The following is a 17,116-nucleotide window of genomic DNA, read 5'->3' as shown; positions in this document are numbered from 1 at the left end:
GAACCCTAAGCCAAAGCAACCTTACAATCTGCCCTTCTTTCTGGAACTCTCTGGAGAACACGAGGTTGAAAACGCAGGTCGGCACTGTGCACGCACTCTGATCTCTGCTGTGTGACTGTGTCCACGTGTATGCAAAAATGACCCCCCCACCGCCTCATCAGGGTGCAAAGTCCTGGGGATCCTCTCCCGTGAGAGGGGGTAACTTCAGTAATCAATAATTCAGTGTGATTTTAGGTGACTAGAAATTCTGCTCTGTCAGATGAGACCTTCCTCCTAGACCAGGAGCTGGGGAGCAGGTTCGCCCATTCCTGCTGGGTATATCAGGGGAGCTGGGTTCAGGGACAGGAAGACTTCTGAGAGGGGGGACAACTCTGAGGGCAGGGACTTCAGGACACCAGCCCAGCAGGAACAGGAGATGTGGTATTCCTCTTTTTGTCCCCAAGTCACCTGGCACAGTGCTGAGCACACAGTCAGTGCTCAATAAATGCATTCACTGGACTAATAATCTTCTCTTGTATTATGAAGCCTTTCAGTGATGAATGCATCCAGCCTTCAAGTAGAGTCACACTCCCTGGTGACTGTAAGATCAGCCCCTGGCCACCCCCACCAGAGGAAACCCCTGGCTGGACCTCTTATGAGGTCCCACTCATTTCCTCATCCTTGTACCACGTTTATAAGTATCTGTAAAAATATACAGCATGGCTTTGTATATTTTTAATAGTACATCATACATATTCTTCCGCATTTTATTTTGGTTCAATATTATGTTTTTGTAAGATTCACATTAACCAGGTGGTTCTATATCATTAATTTTAACAGTCATTCCATATTCCATTGTTGTAGCACGGCTTATTTGTCTGATATTATTTTAATAGATAACTTATTTCTGACTTACAAACCTTGCTATGACGGGCTTTCTCACCTGTGACCTGTCCTGTGTCTCCCTAGGGCATATATCTAGGGGTTCAACGGCCCAATCAAAGACCACCTGCTTTTGCAAATTTACTAGGTGGTAGTAAAGTTGCTCTTCAAAGTAGTCATTACCAATTTTCCCTCTCCCCAGTAGTAAAAGAGATTCCTTTGCTTAACATCCTCCCCAGTATTTAATATTTTTAGAAATTAAGTGTCGCTACTCTGAAGTTTGTGGAATATCTCATTACAATTTTAATTTGCATTTAATTTTATTTTCCCAGGCATTTTTTCATGGTTTATTCTATGACTTGATTGTTCATATCCTTTGCTGAATTTTTATTTGTCTATTTGGCTTTTTCTTGTTTATCTCAGGCACTCATTATTCTAGATACTAACCCAGGATGTACCCTCTCTGAGTCTCTGTTTCTTTACTCACTCCATGGTGCCCTTTATGCATAGAAGTTCTACATTTTAATGGGTTGAAATTATTCTATTATCTCCTGTTGATAAAAAAGACTTACCAATAAATGTTGTCAATTGATAAGATTAACTTTCATCAATTGATAAAAAAAAAATTATTCTTTTCCAAAGACTAAATTTACTTTATGCTTTTCTGTAAGGAATCTTACCCCATCTTAGAATCACAAAGATAGTCACCTATATTTCCTTCTAAAAGAGAGTTTTGCTCTTTCCCTGTGGTTCTCTGATCCACCTGGAACTTATTTTTGTGTGTGGTGAAAATCAGGGGCTTAGTTCCATTTTTCCATGCGTATATATAATTGATTGTCTCAGTACCATTTACTGGTAACCCATGCCTTCCCTCTTGGTTTGCAGTGTCACTCTACCATACAAGAAGTGTCTATATATTTGCAAGTTGACTTCTGTCATTTATACTCTTTTCTATTGGTCTGTTTATCTTCCCTGTCCCAAAACGATGGTGACTTTCTCATAAAGATTTCTTAGAACTGATCACGGTGGCACATGCCTATAATCCCAGTGGCTTGGGAGACTAAGGCAGGAGGACAGCAAATTCAAAGTCAGCCTAACAACTTAGTGAGTCCCTAGAGACTTTGTCTCAAAATAAAATAAAAAATAAAAAGGGCTGGGGATGTGGCTCAGTGGATAAGTGCCCTGGGTGTTCAATTCCTGGTACAATAAAAAAAAAAAACCTATTTATTAAAAATCCTAGTTCTATTATAACAGGGACCCTACTTAGTGATTCTTTAGGAGTTCTGGACTATTCCTGGCCCTCTGCTCTTTAAAAAAAAAAAAAAATTAAGCAGGCATTGAACCCAGGGGCACTTAACCACTGAGCCACATCCCCAGCCCTTTATAATATTTTATCTTGAGACACAGTCTTGCTGAGTTGCTTAGGGTCTTGCTAAGTTGCTGAGGCTGGCTTTGAACCTGTGATTCTCCTGCCTCAAGCCTCCAGAGCCACTGGGATTATAAGCATGTGCCACTGTGCTGAGCATCTAAAGTTGTTAGAGTTCCATAAAAAAAGAAGTTGGTGTTTTTATTACAGCTGCACTGAATTTATTGATTAATGTGGGAAGAACTAACCGACTCCTTCAGGACAATGTCTCTTTTTATCCTGAAGTATAGAATAGCTAGGTGTTTTTCATTAATTTAAGATTTCCCTAATGATTTGAAGTAAGTTTTATATTGTTCTCCATAATGATCTTGCCCACTTTCTTGTTAGACTTATTTCTAGGTAATCAATTAAAATATTATAAATGAATTACTCTTTAAATTCACTTCTTAAGTGTTTGCTGCTGGTGTGTGTAAATGTATATATCACCAACCTTGCTGAACCCTCTCACTTGTTCTAATAACTCATCTGTATGCTGACTTGGATTCTCATGAAGATAATACATCATCTGCAAATAATGACCATTTTGTTTATTTCCAATTCTTGCCTATTTTTTCCTCTGCCCTTATTTTAACGGCTAAGATCTGAAGTACATGTTGAATAGAGGTGATGATAGTGCAGGTCCTTATCTTGTTCCTGATTTATTTAAATATTTTCAAAGTTTCTCAGTTAAGAATAATATTTTGGGCTGGGGCTCAGTGATAGAACACTTGCCTAGGATTCGATTCTCAACACCACATATAAATAAATTAACAAATAAAAAAATAAAGGTTCATTGACAATTTTAAAAATAATAAAAAAAAGAATAATGTTTTCTCTGGTTGGATAGATAGATAGCCTTTTTCACCTTAAGAACTGCCCTCATAGTTTCAGTTGGCTATACCTTTTTGCATGAAGGATATTGACCTTGTGTCCAGTGCCTTCTGCCTGCCCTGCCTCAGGGAGCAGGCCAGAGGCATTTAACACAGGGACCCTGCCACAAAGAACCCAAGTCCCCACTGGGGAGGCTGAGCCTCACACATACGAGTCTTGACACATGGGTGACTGAATGTAGAGGCTGCAGTGTGACAGAATATGGTCGGAGGACGGGGCAGTGCCTGACAGCTGAGGCTTCATGGAGAGGCAGGACTTGAGCTGGACCAGAAGGTTTTCCAGGCTGTGAGGGAGAAGGGCCTTTGAAGAGGAAGGAAGAGCTGAAAACATGCCCAGTGGTGTGGCCAGAGAGCTGGGGCTTGCAGAGCAGGACTGTTGGCCATCTTGCCAGGGATGGGCCTGCTTTCTCCCTCAGACACCTGCACTGCACCCGGAACTACATCCACCTGAACCTGTTTGCATCCTTCATCCTTCGAGCACTGTCCGTCTTCATCAAGGATGCGGCCCTCAAGTGGATGTACAGCACAGCTGCCCAGCAGCACCAGTGGGACGGGCTCCTCTCCTACCAGGTGTGTCTTGTGCCCAGGAGGCGCCTGGGGGGTGGTGGCGGATGGTTGGTGAAGCCCTGCTTCTCCCCCTCCACTTAGGCCTGGGACAGGAGAGGCAAGAGCTGCCCGGGCTTGGCCCCCAGAGAGCCCTGGTCCCATGGGAGAGGCAGTCCCCTTTGGGACCTTCTATTCCAATGAGGGTGGGGCCCTGTCCCTGGGGGTTCTCAATCTGACCAAAGAGAGCCGCTGCCCCTGGGAGCTGTGTCGTCAACCCCTCTGAGGCTGCTTCTCCCCTGTGTGGGGGTGACATCACGGTGCTGCCTTCCCTGAGGGAGGGAGGCTCCCTGAGCTAAGGCAGACCTTCCTGGCACTAGCCCTGGCCAGAGGATGTGAGCGCCCTCATCCCGCATGACCATGGCAGGCCAGCAGCTGGGGCGGACAGGGAAGGGTAGCAACGGCCTAGCAGGAGGCTGGGCTGCCATCTCACCGGGCCCTTCCCCTGCCCCCAGGACTCTCTGGGCTGCCGCCTGGTGTTCCTGCTCATGCAGTACTGCGTGGCCGCCAACTACTACTGGCTGCTGGTGGAGGGCGTCTACCTGTACACCCTGCTGGCCTTCTCCGTCTTCTCGGAGCAGCGCATCTTCAGGGTCTACCTGAGCATAGGCTGGGGTAAGGCCCACCGCCATGTCATGTCACTGACCTCACAGGACCCCCACCTGGACCTGCCGCATGGGGGGTGGGAGACCCTGACGCCCCTCCCATCTTGGTGCCCAGAACACCCTGCCAGGCCAAGGGGCAGAGCCCACCGATGAGTCCTGAGCACAGGACCTCTCGCTGAGGGGATCACTGGGCACCGCAGGGGGTTACAGGTCTCCACCCCACGACATACCTGTTGTGTAGCTGTCCTCCCATAATGGAAATCTCCAACCCCTCTGGCCAAATACCTCCTCTACCACAACCCTATAGCCACGGAGGACATGGCACTGTCCACAAACCCCTGCTTCTGAGGTCCTGTGAGGAAGGACTTCCACACCAGGCCAGGGCAGCCCTAGGCTCTGAGGGCAGTGGTGAGTCCTGGCTGGAGGGAGAGTGGTCAGGAGGATGGGTTCTGTCTCATGGTGATGAAGAGGCAGAGGAGAGCCCAGGAAGCAGGTGGACCACGGATGTGCCTGGAGCCCAGCCGGAAATGTTCTAGCCAAAAAAGTTTCCCAAGAACCATCGTGTCTTTTTTTTTTTGCTGGAACATTTCTGGTTGTGCTTCTGCCTCTCGCCTTGCGGGATAGTGATGAGGGGCCCGTTGGAGTTCCGCGGGGGGCTAGGAGCTCTGCACCACCAGCAAAGCCCGTGGCATCCCTTCCTGGAGGAGCCCACAGGCACCACCGGGGACGGAGCCCAGAGTAGGCCCTGCCCACTGACCCCCAATCTGCCGTGGACTCTGCGTGTCTGGCGTCCTCATACCTCACTACCTCCCACGCCTGACTGTCCATTTCCCTTCATGCACCTCCCCTGGGAAACTTTGGCCAGTGCTGCCCAGGACTCCAGGGACTTCCCAGCTCTGCTCCAGCAGGTGCCTGCCACCTTTCTCCCTCCTGGTCCTCCTCTGAGCCTTTACAAGTCTGTACTTGGTCCAGGAATGTCCTGGAGAGCCCTCCCAGGGGCGGCCAGCCCTGGCTTCTGGAAGCTTCCTCAGACTGCTGGGCCCTCAGGGCTCTGCCCTCCCCAGCCCTCAGCCTCCTGTTCTGTCCTCACGTGGCATTCATTTTTTCTGGTGTGCCTCAGCTCCATCCTAGAAGAGATGCTCCGGAGAGGTTTTAGTGTGACCAGTGTCTTACAGACACCAAAACCTAGAGCGGGACAGGGCCTTAGAAGAAGAGCAGGCACGATAGCCCGGATCTCCCAGCTCTTCGGACACCTGCAAGGGGGCTTGGCTGGTGCTCCAGCTCTTCAGGGTTCTACAGGCCCCTCAGCAGGATCAGGCCCTGGACAGGTGGCAGTAGGCCTGACTTCCCAGTGCAGATCCCTGCCGCTCCCTCCACCTCCTCCCCCAGGACCCTCCCACCTGCACCCAGGAGGCCCTTCCTCGCCTCCCAGCCTTCTTCATCCTGCCTGGCCGTCCATCAGGCAGCTGAAGAGCCCTGCAGCTCCCTGGGGTTGGGGAGGAGGCAGGTCATTGAGGGCTGCTCTAGGAAGGCTGTCCTCAGGGTGGGGGACCATGTCTGTTCATTCTGGGAAATAGCATCAGTGCTGTTAGTGCCTGTCACCATAGCGACCTGAAGGCAGGACCAATCAAAGGGATGGCGTGGTGTGCAGCAGAGCAGGGAGGTTGGTGGGGCTGGCGGGGAAACACGGGTGCCTTGGAGGTCTCTGGGTGGGCCGTGGGGGAAGGGGCCTTTTTCCTACCACCTCACATCCTAGCTCGGGGCTCAGGGTCTGTGGAGAATGAGGGCAGGACCAGGGAGATGCCCTCCCCAACCAAAGAATGTCTTCTACTTGAGGATTTGGAGTAGGGAGAGGCAGAGAGACAAAGCCAGCCGAACAGAGGGGGGTGGGCAGGATTCACAGGGACCTTAGGGCTCTGTTGTGATGCCAGGAGGCCCCGTCCAAATTAGGATGCTCCGGAACAACTTTAGGTTTCCTGTACATGCAGAATCAGAACTAGGACTCCAGTGCAGTTGGGCTGAACCCCCAAAAGACAAATCAACCTCTGTCACGGTCCACGAGCCGTTGGGTACCCCTGGAAACGGCAGGGGAAGGCAGGCGAGTGAGGGAGGAGGGGAACATCACTTCTCAGAGCTGGTTCTGTGTCTTATTTTGACCTTTCTGTCCCCCACCCCGTCTGACTTGGTTTCTAAATGGGAGAGTGAGTTGGTCATCCTGGACTGGGCAGTTTTGCGTGTAGCAGGGTTGTGCTCTTGCTTTTCAAAAGGCTTTGTTTGGGAGATGGTAATGGAGGCATGAAGCTCACCAGGTCTGGCTGAGAACATGACTGAGCTCCCGCATCCTGGAGCAGGGTCTCAGAGGGAAGGGACAGCAGGTGGCTGGAGGTGCCCAACAGGAAGTTTCTGTCTGTGTGTTTGACTCAGGGAGGGGGCCTGTTCTGGCCTGGAGAGCTTCCCTCCCCTCCTTGGTGTGTTGACTCATTCGTTCATTGGTCCCGTTCTTACTGAACAGCTTCTTCGCAGTAGGGCCCACACTCTGTTCTGGGGCTGTTCGAAGTCATCCACTTCCTGTCCTGTCTCAGGCAGGTCTATTTTTATGTCATTGTGGATACGGAGGGTCTGGTTTGTGTAAATGTAAATGGGCCAGGAGAAAGAGACCCGGTGAAGAGTGCTTTCCATCCTCCCTCCGCCTGCGTCATCAGGCACAGTAGACCCGGGCACATGAGCCGCTGAGTAGCTGCTGTTGTGTGGACATCAGCAAGTTGAGGATGTTGATAATGTGGTGGCTCTGAGGAGGTTCTGCCCGGAGAGGTGCTCCTGGGGGAGACCCCTCAAAGCCACACATGCACATGCAAGGACCCCACCTCCACCACACACACACATCCATGTCCACACACCTCACCCTGCAAGCCCTTACGCTTCTCAGATGCCCACATGTCCAACTCGAGAGCTGCGTTGGTAGAGACAGGCATGGAGAGAGTGGTGATGGTGGGTGATCGGAGTGGGTAGGAGATTGCAGCCCTGGATTCTAGTTCCACTGTGTGCTTCTGAGCTCCTGATTCATCTCTTTGTCACCTAAGAGTGGATAATCCAACATTCAGTTAACCAAGACAGATTGAGCTCTCAGGGTGAGTGAGGCCTGGGCTCTACCTTTGCAGAACTAGAAACTGATCTATTAGTGATCCACTGGTATGTAACTAATGGATATAGACCAAGCTTAGCTGCTTAAAGCAACAAGCATTTATCATCTCACAGTCTCTATGGTCAGGAATCTAGGTTCAAGTTACCCGGGTACCCCTGGCCCAGGATTGCTGACTGAGTTTGGTTCAGCTGAAGGTCCCGGTTGCTGTCATCTCAAAGCTTAACCAGGGGTGGAGAAGCCACTTCGAAGCTCACTCAGGAGGCTGTTGGCAGGAAGCCTCATTCCTTGCTGCGGGAGCCTCTCTGCAGGCCATCTGAGTGCCCTCGTGGGTGACAACTGATTTCCCTATAGTAAATGATGAGAGAAAGAGAGAGCCCCAGGCGAGATGCAGAGTTTTTTATAACCTAATCTCAAAAGTGACACACCATCACTCCTGCCATATGTGATTGGTCACATAAAACCATCCTGATATAGTGGGGATTACTCAAGGCTATGAATACCATGAGGTGAGAATCACCAGGTGACATCGACGACACCAGTCTGTCTCAGCTGGATTAGCTTTGCATGACTATAATGGAATACCTGAGACAATTACCTTATAAAGAGAAAAGGGTTATTTAGCTCATATTTCTGTAGTTTCCAGTCCAGGATTGGACAGAGCCATTGCTTTGGGCCTTTGGTAGGGGTCCCGGATGGCAATGGAAGGACCCACGTGGCTGAGCAAACGCTCATCTCCTGGCCAGGAAGTCAAAGGGAGAGGCTAGGCAGGCAGGGATCCCCAGATCCCCCAGTGACCTAAGGACTTCCTCCAAGGCCCCACCCCTTACCGGTCCGCCACTTCCCATGAGCACCACCCAGGGAACCTTGGGCTGTGCTTACCCACGTTACGCACTCGGCCAAGCGGGGGGCCTCACTGTTGTTGCTGTTGAAGGCTGCAGGCTCTCAGTGGGCATGTTGGTGTCCAGCACAGGGCCCCCGTCTCTCCTCCAGGCGTCCGCCCTGAGCAGAGAATGGGCACAGGGAACAAAACACTGAGGGACTTCGGGTGCCTGAAGGAGGAGACTGAGTACTGTGTAGGATGAACTGAGGACTAGAGCCTCAGAGAGCGTCCCTATCCCGTCCAGCACGTCCTCCCCTGCTGTGTGGGTGTCCCTGTCCCAGTGTCTCTGCCAGGATCCTGGGAGCAAGTCCTGACAGAGTGCCTGGGGTGGGGGCGGGCTGGACTGTGAGGACCTGTCTAAGGGAGCGTGCAGGGCATCAGCGTGGGCTTCCTGCTGCGCCTCGGTTCTCCTGTGTACCCAGGCCCCCCGAGAAACGTGGTCTGGGACCAGACAAGCAGAGCAGGTTGGGGTGGGAAGGCCGGATGAGGCGGCTCCTGGGCATGCATGGCAGTGGTTGTGGCCTGCCAGCCTCTGTCCCCTCTCTCTCCCCCTCTCTCCTCTCAGGTGTTCCCCTGCTGTTTGTCATCCCCTGGGGCATTGTCAAGTACCTCTATGAGGACGAGGGGTGAGTGTCCTGTGCCAAGCGCATGGATGTGCTGAGATCCCCATCCTCAAAGTCCACTGGATTCCTTGGGCCCTGGGGATATGGGAGGATAAACAGAGGGACCAGGAGCTTAATATTTTTAAATGCAATTATCTAATCCCTGCTCTGGCCCCTGCCCGTGGTTGGTGTGATAACAAACGTTGCAGATCCGTGGGGCACATGGTGCCTTCCTGCAGGATTTTTTGGATGTCTGTGAGTGAATGTCTCTGTTATTTTGTGTATGATGCTGGGTACACACAGGATTGTGTTTGTAGGGCCATGAATACTTGTTGGGGACTCTGGGTATCTCCCTTTGTGTGACCATGTATTGGGGACTCTGTGTGTACGGGTGTGACTGTGTGGCCACATGTATCTGTGGTGCCCGAGTCCAGCTGGATGCATCGTGTGCCTCCCCCCTTCCCCAGTTGCTGGACCAGGAACTCCAACATGAACTACTGGCTCATTATCCGACTGCCCATTCTTTTTGCCATTGGGGTGAGTGTTGGTGCGTAGGGGGATGGGCGCGGGAGCTGTGGTGGGCTGGAGCCAGGGCAAGGGTACAAGGAGGGTCCCCAGCCACCTGCCCATGTGCTCCACAGGTCAACTTCTTCATCTTTGTCCGGGTCATCTGCATCGTGGTGTCCAAACTGAAGGCCAATCTCATGTGCAAGACAGACATCAAATGCAGGTGACCTCACCAAGCTGGCTTTGTTGGGGCCCCTCAGCCCTCACTTCTAGCAGGGAGAGATAGGGGGATGCTTAGTTAGGAGGGCGAGTTAGGGTTAGGAACCGCTTCCCCCACCCAGGCCTGACCTAGCAGCCCCAAACCTTTCCCTCGCCTTGTCCTTGGGCAGCCCCTGGGCTTTGCAGGGGGTTGGGAGGGTGGGGGTGACCATGACCCAGATGCCAGGTCCTGGCAGGAAGAGGGGAGGGCACAGATGGAGGAAAGAATTGGTGTGCAAGGTCCAGAATAACTCCAGAGGTCTCCCCTCCCCCCAGACTTGCCAAGTCCACACTGACGCTCATCCCCCTGCTGGGGACCCACGAGGTCATCTTTGCCTTCGTGATGGACGAACATGCCCGGGGAACCCTGCGCTTCATCAAGCTGTTCACAGAGCTGTCCTTCACCTCTTTCCAGGTGACTCTCAGCTGGGAACTTCCAGAATGGGGGAGGGACAGACATAGCTTGCATCACGCAGGTGGGAAAAATGAGCAGGCCAAGGCCTGGGGGTGACCCCTGCCCAGAGTCACATGGTCAGATTAGAGCCAGAGCCAGTACCCGCAGCTGTCCTGACATGCTGGCCAGTTTTCTCTGTAAGCACATGGGACAAGAATCCTTCTCAGGCTGGGTGTGGTGGCCCATGTCTTCAATCCCAGAGGCTTGGGAGGCTGAAGCAGGAGGATGGTGAGTTCAAAAACAGTCTCAGCAAAAGTGAGGCACTAAGCAACTCAGCGAGACCCTGTCTCTAAATAAAATACAAAAAAGGGCTGAGGGTGTGGCTCAGTGGTTGAGTACCCCTGGGTTCAATCCCCAGTAAAAAAAAAAAAAAAAAAAAAAAAAAAGAATTCTTCTCAGATGTGATCCTGGGCACCCAGCCTGCCTCACAATTGCCATCTTCTGAGTGGTGGGCACCCTACCATGTGCCTCATGCATGGGGCATTTAAATCTCCCAGAATGCAGGATTACCCTCATTTGACAGAGGAGGAAACTGAGGCTCGTAAGTACTAAAATAAGAAGTAGCCTTCTACTCCGTTTAGAAGCTCTTCAGTGGTATAACCGTGTTATTGACCCCAGCCCCTCAGAGTGTTATAGGAGGTCTTCAAGCACATGGGCCCACCCGTGTGCATTTACATACATGTGCATGCGGGGACACACACAAGTGGAACACAGTTCTGGAGCACTGGGTCTTCTGAGGGGGCTGGGGTGGGAGAATTCTCCTGCTTGGAGGTGCTGTGCTTCCCTGGATCTGGCCTCCTCAGGAGAAAGGGAGAGGAAGGAACCAGGTCAGTCCCTGGGTCTGCCTGGGCTGCCTAATTTGGGGAGGGGGGTGTCAGGGCAGAAGCCTCAGAGCCCTTCCAACTAGGGCCTGCCGCAGAGCCCCTGCCACCCTGCCCTCTGCTGACCTGCCTCTCATTTCCAGGGGCTGATGGTGGCCATCTTATACTGCTTTGTCAACAGCGAGGTAAGGGCTGAGGAGGGATGGGGGATCCCCCTGGGCTGTACCACTGGCTGGTCTGGAGTTGTGCGAAGGGGACTCCCATCAGTCTTTCCAGTGGAAACCCCCTACTCACCCCTAGAGTCGAGGAGGCCTCTGGTCTGCATATTCAGTTCCGTGCTTGGCTCATCTGTATACTTCTCTCATGTCCCTCCCCGCTTCTCGCCTGTCACTGTGACAAGCTTGGGGAGGATCCAGGGCCATGCAGGGGTCCTGAGTGAGTTACTAGGGTGGGGACTACTTTCTGTTCCAAGGTGATTCAACACACACATGCCCAAGCCACATACTTGGGCTTTAGTAACCGCTATCTCATTTAATTGCCACCCCTCTCCCCACCAAAAAAAAAGAAAAGCCTGTCCAAATTCTGATTTCAGCATTCCCAGACCCACCCCTGAGAACATTGGGTGAGAGTGTGCAGGAAAACTGCCCCGGGTTTGGCTTGGAAATTGTGGCAGAGCCGGCATTCAAGTGAATTCTGACTTACAGAAGAAAGCATCCTGTTCTTTCTATACACAGGCAAGAGCTCTGCTGCTCCCTGGGAAAGGGGAGACCTTCTGGGGCTGGGTGGCCTTCAGCACCCCATGGAGTGGGAGAAGAGGTTCTTGTTGACCCCACATCTGCAGAACCACAGCCCTCCCTCCCTCTTATTTGGAGGTCCCGGGAGGAGGGGCATGTCTGTGGGCACATAGGAAAGGCCCCTCTGCCAAGGTTCCTGGGTTTTGTCAGAGCATAGAAATGTCCCCAAAGCCATCAAACTGAGCATCAGAAATGCCACAGCATCTCCCCCTGCCAATGCCATCCAGAGGGGACAGTAGTCACAGGTGCTGCTCCAGGGCTCCTGGGGAAGCAGCCACAACACTGTTAGCCCTGGGCAGGGGTGGGGGCAACTCTCCACATGTAGTCTGGAAGGAAATGCGGGACTCTGTTAACTCCTGGGCCATTGAGGCCTCTGTGAGGGTTTGCGTCTGTGGGACTCAGGAGACCCAGGGACACTGGGCCTCAAAGACCTGGAGCTCTTCATGTGATTTCTGTGTCACTGAACCCAGGATTCCAGAGCTCAGAGATCTTAGTGTATTAACGTAGACGTGTCTTTGGCTACCAGTGTCGGGGAAGAGCAAGGGACAGCAGATATATCATGGAACTGTGAATTGACTCAAAGAAGCCATGTGAGATAGCAGGAAAGAGGCACAGATGTGGGCTTCATGTCAGACCTCTGCTCCGACCCAGGCCCCGTCACGTAATGAGCTGCGTGACTTTGTCTGAACTTCCTCATCTACAAAATGATGAGGAAGGCTAGGATGCCCACCTCTGAGATTCCTGGGGATTAGGTAAATAAAGTCTGGAAAAGACAGGAAGGGGGAGCCAAGAATAGGGCCTTCCACCAAGGCCAGGCACTGAAGGCCCACCCCCCGCTCCTCAGAGTTGCTAATTGGCGTGAAGAAGTGTGTACCTCATCTCCTGGATGCTCAGTAACAGGGAGCTAGTCCCTGTCATTCCAGTGCTCAGTGATTCCCAGAGACCAGGGCCTAGGACATTTCAGAGGACACTGCAGAGAAAATGAGACTGGGTGAAAGGGAGGGGCACCTCCTGTCCCTGTGGCCTCCTCCAGCTTCCCCAGAACTGGCCTCCTAAGGGGCTGGAGTGCGTAGCCTTCCCATCTCCAAGTGCGGGGAAGCCAGTGTTTTCCACGGGCTTACTGCAGATAAGGTGCTCAGGTGCAGCCAACCCTGCACAGCAGGTGTGATCCCCATTTTTCAGATGAGAAAATTAAGATTCAGCAAGGGGAAATGAGTAGCCCCAGTTCAACAGCTAGAAGGTGGAAGGGCCAGTGGGCTGGGGTTAGGGATCCCACTAACACTCAGGGCAGGTGGAGCTGGGGACGTGGAGGCAACACCAGGCCAGAGGTGGGTCATGAATGGAATTCTGGCTGCTTCTGTGGGCAGGCCATGGAGGGCCCCCAGGTTCAATTTGGAGGGTGGTCCAGGAGGAAGGGTAATGAAGACACTCAGGGGTCCATCTTGCAGGCTTTGGATCCACAGGACACAGCAGCCCAGCTTCTCGCCCACAGCCCGGTCCTCGTGAGGAGCTCCTTAGAAGCTGATGCAAATACTGGCGTTCGAGGACCCCAGCTCCCCAGGGTGCCGTCCCTTCAGGGGTGGTTCTTAGCCAGGGTGGTGGGTCCTGGCCTGCACTCTGGGCCTTCACATTTCAGCCTGGTGGTGAGATGGGGACAAGGACAGGGCAGCATGTACCCCTGTGTGGGGATGAGGAGCAAAGCCTGAGGAGAGACCATGGTTCCCTACTGCCACCTTGTCGCCTTCTCAGTCCCAAGTCCCACCTCTCCATCTTCTGTCCCCAAAGCCACCCTGTAGCAGCATGCTCACTGCAGCCCTGTCCCCATGCACAAGTGCTCAGCTGCCCCACCACTGCTGTGGTCTCTCTGCCCCCCCCCCAGTTCAGCCCCATCTCCCCGCTCTACCCCTTAGAGCCCGGTCACCCAGTTCCCTCCCTCCTCACCCATCATCCACCACTGGCCCCGCTGTAAGGAGGGCAGGATGGTCACACATCCGTGCTCTGCCCTTGGAAAGAACTTGACCCCGAACCCCCAGGGTTGCCCCTCTTTGGCAGGCCAGGCCCCACTGGCCTCTCCCCCAGGCTGTGTCACTCAGAGGGCCCGAGAGCCCGTCTCCCTTCAGGTCCTCACCCAGTTCCTTCAAACCCACCCAGAGACGCCTCAGCCCTGGTTCTCTCAGGTTCAGGGACAGACGCATCCCCATCACTGGGCCACCAAAGACACACGTGGTTGAAGCCTCTCCACAAGAGCTATTCTCCAGACCCAGGGTTGCCATGGCAATGCCAGGTACTCATGACCCGAGGAGAAGAGATGACTTCTGAAGGCCTTTACCAACCACTTGTGGGCAGGAGTGGGGACAGGGAAGGGCCTGGAGCTGATTTATCTGGAGGTCTTGCCTGAGAGTCCAAGTGAGGTAACACGGGAGTCATGTGTCCCGATCCTGGCTCCGTCCTACCAAACTGTGTGACCCAGGGCAAGTCACGTTGCCTCCCTTGCCTCAGATCCCCAAGTGTAAATGGAAGTGAATAGCTTTTCTGATTCACCCCCAATCCTGAGCCAGGCATGGCGCTTGGCTGGAGAGGGTGCTCGGAAGATGTGCCCGCACTTCAGAGCCCAGAGGGCGGGGAGGAGGGAAGTCAAACCGTGCAGGAGGAAGTGCTGGGGAAGGTGTCCAGGACCCCTGTCCCTATTCTTTCTTTTTCATAACTGAGTAGCAGAAGGAACCTGGTGATAGAGGCCCATTTATTCACAGGAGTGCCTCAGGCTCATTTAAAACACAGGAGTGAGCACCTGCAGTCTCCCGGGGACTGTGCTCGGTGCGGAGACGCTGGGAGTCATGTGAGGTGGGGAAGAGACACGGCCAGGGACAAGCAGGGCCTCCAGATCTGTGGCAGGCAGGAGGCCAAGGGTGAGGAGCCAGGCACTGGGGCCAGGCTGGATCTAGACTCAAATCCTGCCCCAGACACTGGGGAACGCTGAAATGTTCTGCACTTTCTTCGTCTTTACGTGGGGAATGAGAACAGGAGCTACTGTGTAGGGTTGATGAGAAGGTTAACCAAGACGATCTATGAAAAATGCCGGGCATGTAGATGGTGGTTCTTAAGGACAGTTGTGATTACAGGGGTCACCGTGGAGGTTAAGAAAAAGTGCTGAGGACCGGGCGCCGTGGTGCACGCCTATAATACCAGCGGCTTGGGAGGCTGAGGCAGGAGGATTGTGAGTTCCAAGCCAGCCTCAGCAACTTAGCAAGGCCCTAGTGACCCTGTCTCTAAATAAAATACAAAAAAAAAAAAAAAAAAGGACTAGGGGTGTGGCTTATTGGTTGAGTGCCCCTGGGCTCAATCCCTGCTGGAGAGAGAGAGAGAGAGGGAGAAAGGGAGGAAGTGCTGAGGGAGATGGGGATAAGGAGATTATGGCATGCTGGTACTAAGTCCTGCTGGTGTCCCTGTGACCTCTTCAGTCTCTGAGGTGGGTTCCTGTGGGTGTGCCTTAGTTCACCATCTTTCTACCTCACTTCCGTCAGAGGAAGGCTGTGAAGTAGGACTGGTCTTCTTGTAATTGCACAAAGGGAGGCCACCATTGGACTCCGGTGAGACCCAAGCTCAGTGGGCAGGGAGCAGAGCAGGGCAGCCCTCCTTCCCTCCCCCACCCAGGCCTGGGTTCTGGGTTGCTGCCTGGGATACCAACGCATCCTGGCAGGCAGGCTCTGGGCCATCTCAGCTCTACTCTGCACAGAAAAAGTTCTTTTAAGGGATGGCATGCAGCCACACCAGGGTCATGCAGGCTTAGCTAGATGAATGACAAAGGAGGGGGGGAGAAGGGTTGTTTGCACTGGGGCTGGGGAGGGGATTGGCAGAGAGCCCCTTACCACAGCTTCTGGCAGCTGGCCCTCCCGGGGCCTTGGGACTGAGAGGAGCCTGGGTTCTAGACTCTCCAGTGTGGGAAGGTGGGGTGCAGAGGCATCAAAGCAGCTCTGGAAAGCAAACTTATGGGAACACCACCCAGAAGAGCAGTCCAGACCCGTCAGGACCAGCTGTGCAAGTTCCAGAAGCCGTCTCTGGGAATCACAGTTGGGGCCATAGCATTGCCACAAGCCCTTGAGGGGTTGGGGCTCCACCAACCCAGCAATCCATCTGGTTCCCAAACGTCAGCCCTCTTAAGAAGATGGTTCTTATGGGGAGGCCACGACCCAGCACAATGACGATTTTGGCTGACTGAGCTCAGCTGGGCTGGCTGCACCCCCGACTCACCGCAGTCTCCCTGCACAGGATTGCACAGGCTGGGAAGCCCTGGTCCTCCCCTGGTCTCAGCCTCCTTGTTTCCTTTGCTCCTTCCTCCTGGGAGGCATGACGGCTGGGTCAGAACCCTCAGGGAGCTTAGAGGGTCTGCTGTAGACAGCTTGAGGGTCAGGGGGCACCATCCTCCTCCATCTCCCCTTCAGTCATCCTCGCTGCAGTGGGAGAGCATGTCCTGAAGTCAGATTCCCTCCTCTCCACTTCTCTCTCCCATCTCCTGTCTCCTGCACTTCTTTCTCCCTCCCATTCTCTTTCATGAACTAATATTGTGATGGATTGTAAAAGGTACTTAGCCGGATCGAGGAGTTTAGAGATGGAAAAGACCAATTAGGTCCTCAAGCCCATCTCTCTCCTGAAGAGCGGCAGAAAATAGGAGACAACAATAAACAATTTTATTGGGATATTAATTTAGGCGCCCGGAGGCCTTGACTTGTGTCTCTTAATATCATGCAGTGGATTTTTTCCCTTCGCTGCTAATGTAATAACGGGGCCATTTTGTGGACAGTGGGTTTGCATGATGGCTTCTGTTCCCCTCCTTTTCCCGAGGAAGGTCCAGATGGAGTTTCGGAAGAGCTGGGAGCGCTGGCGGCTCGAGCATTTGCACATCCAGAGGGACAGCAGCATGAAGCCCCTCAAGTGTCCCACCAGCAGCCTCAGCAGCGGGGCCACCGTGGGCAGCAGTGTGTATGCAGCCACCTGCCAGGCCTCCTGCAGTTGAGACCCCGCACCGCCCTTCCTGGGGTCCACGCTGCCCGCCGGATCATTACAGGTGGGAGAGACCCTCCCAGGGACAGGGGAAGGGACACAGGCACACATACCTCCCTGCTTTCCCTCCCCAAACCCATCAGACGGGCAAATGGGCATTGCCTCCTGGGACCATGGACACATTTTCTCTGAGGAGAAGCAGCCCGCTAATTTGATCAGTGTGGCAGGAGGAGAGGAAAAACAATTGCTGGCCAGTCGAGGAGGATTTCTTCCTGTTAAAGCCACAAGGCCCCTGG

General features: G+C 53.2%; 1 protein-coding gene across 1 annotated transcript in view; it reads left to right on the top strand.

Annotated features, from left to right (window-relative positions):
* Window positions 1–16,833, top strand: part of Glp1r (glucagon like peptide 1 receptor) — a 33,504-nt gene extending 16,671 nt beyond the window's left edge. The window contains exons 6-13 of the mRNA XM_076860181.1: window positions 3,573–3,726; window positions 4,215–4,374; window positions 8,952–9,012; window positions 9,456–9,525; window positions 9,630–9,718; window positions 10,030–10,168; window positions 11,172–11,213; window positions 16,666–16,833. Coding sequence (XP_076716296.1) covers window positions 3,573–3,726; window positions 4,215–4,374; window positions 8,952–9,012; window positions 9,456–9,525; window positions 9,630–9,718; window positions 10,030–10,168; window positions 11,172–11,213; window positions 16,666–16,833 — 883 coding nt within the window. The remainder of the gene's footprint in view (window positions 1–3,572; window positions 3,727–4,214; window positions 4,375–8,951; window positions 9,013–9,455; window positions 9,526–9,629; window positions 9,719–10,029; window positions 10,169–11,171; window positions 11,214–16,665) is intronic.
* Window positions 16,834–17,116: the final 283 nt, after the last annotated feature.

Source organism: Callospermophilus lateralis, chromosome 6 (assembly GCF_048772815.1).
Source record: "Callospermophilus lateralis isolate mCalLat2 chromosome 6, mCalLat2.hap1, whole genome shotgun sequence".
In the NCBI taxonomy this organism is placed as follows: Eukaryota; Metazoa; Chordata; class Mammalia; order Rodentia; family Sciuridae; genus Callospermophilus; species Callospermophilus lateralis.
The sequence above is the reverse complement of the archived record's forward strand: the minus strand, read 5'-3'. Positions and strand labels throughout refer to the sequence as shown.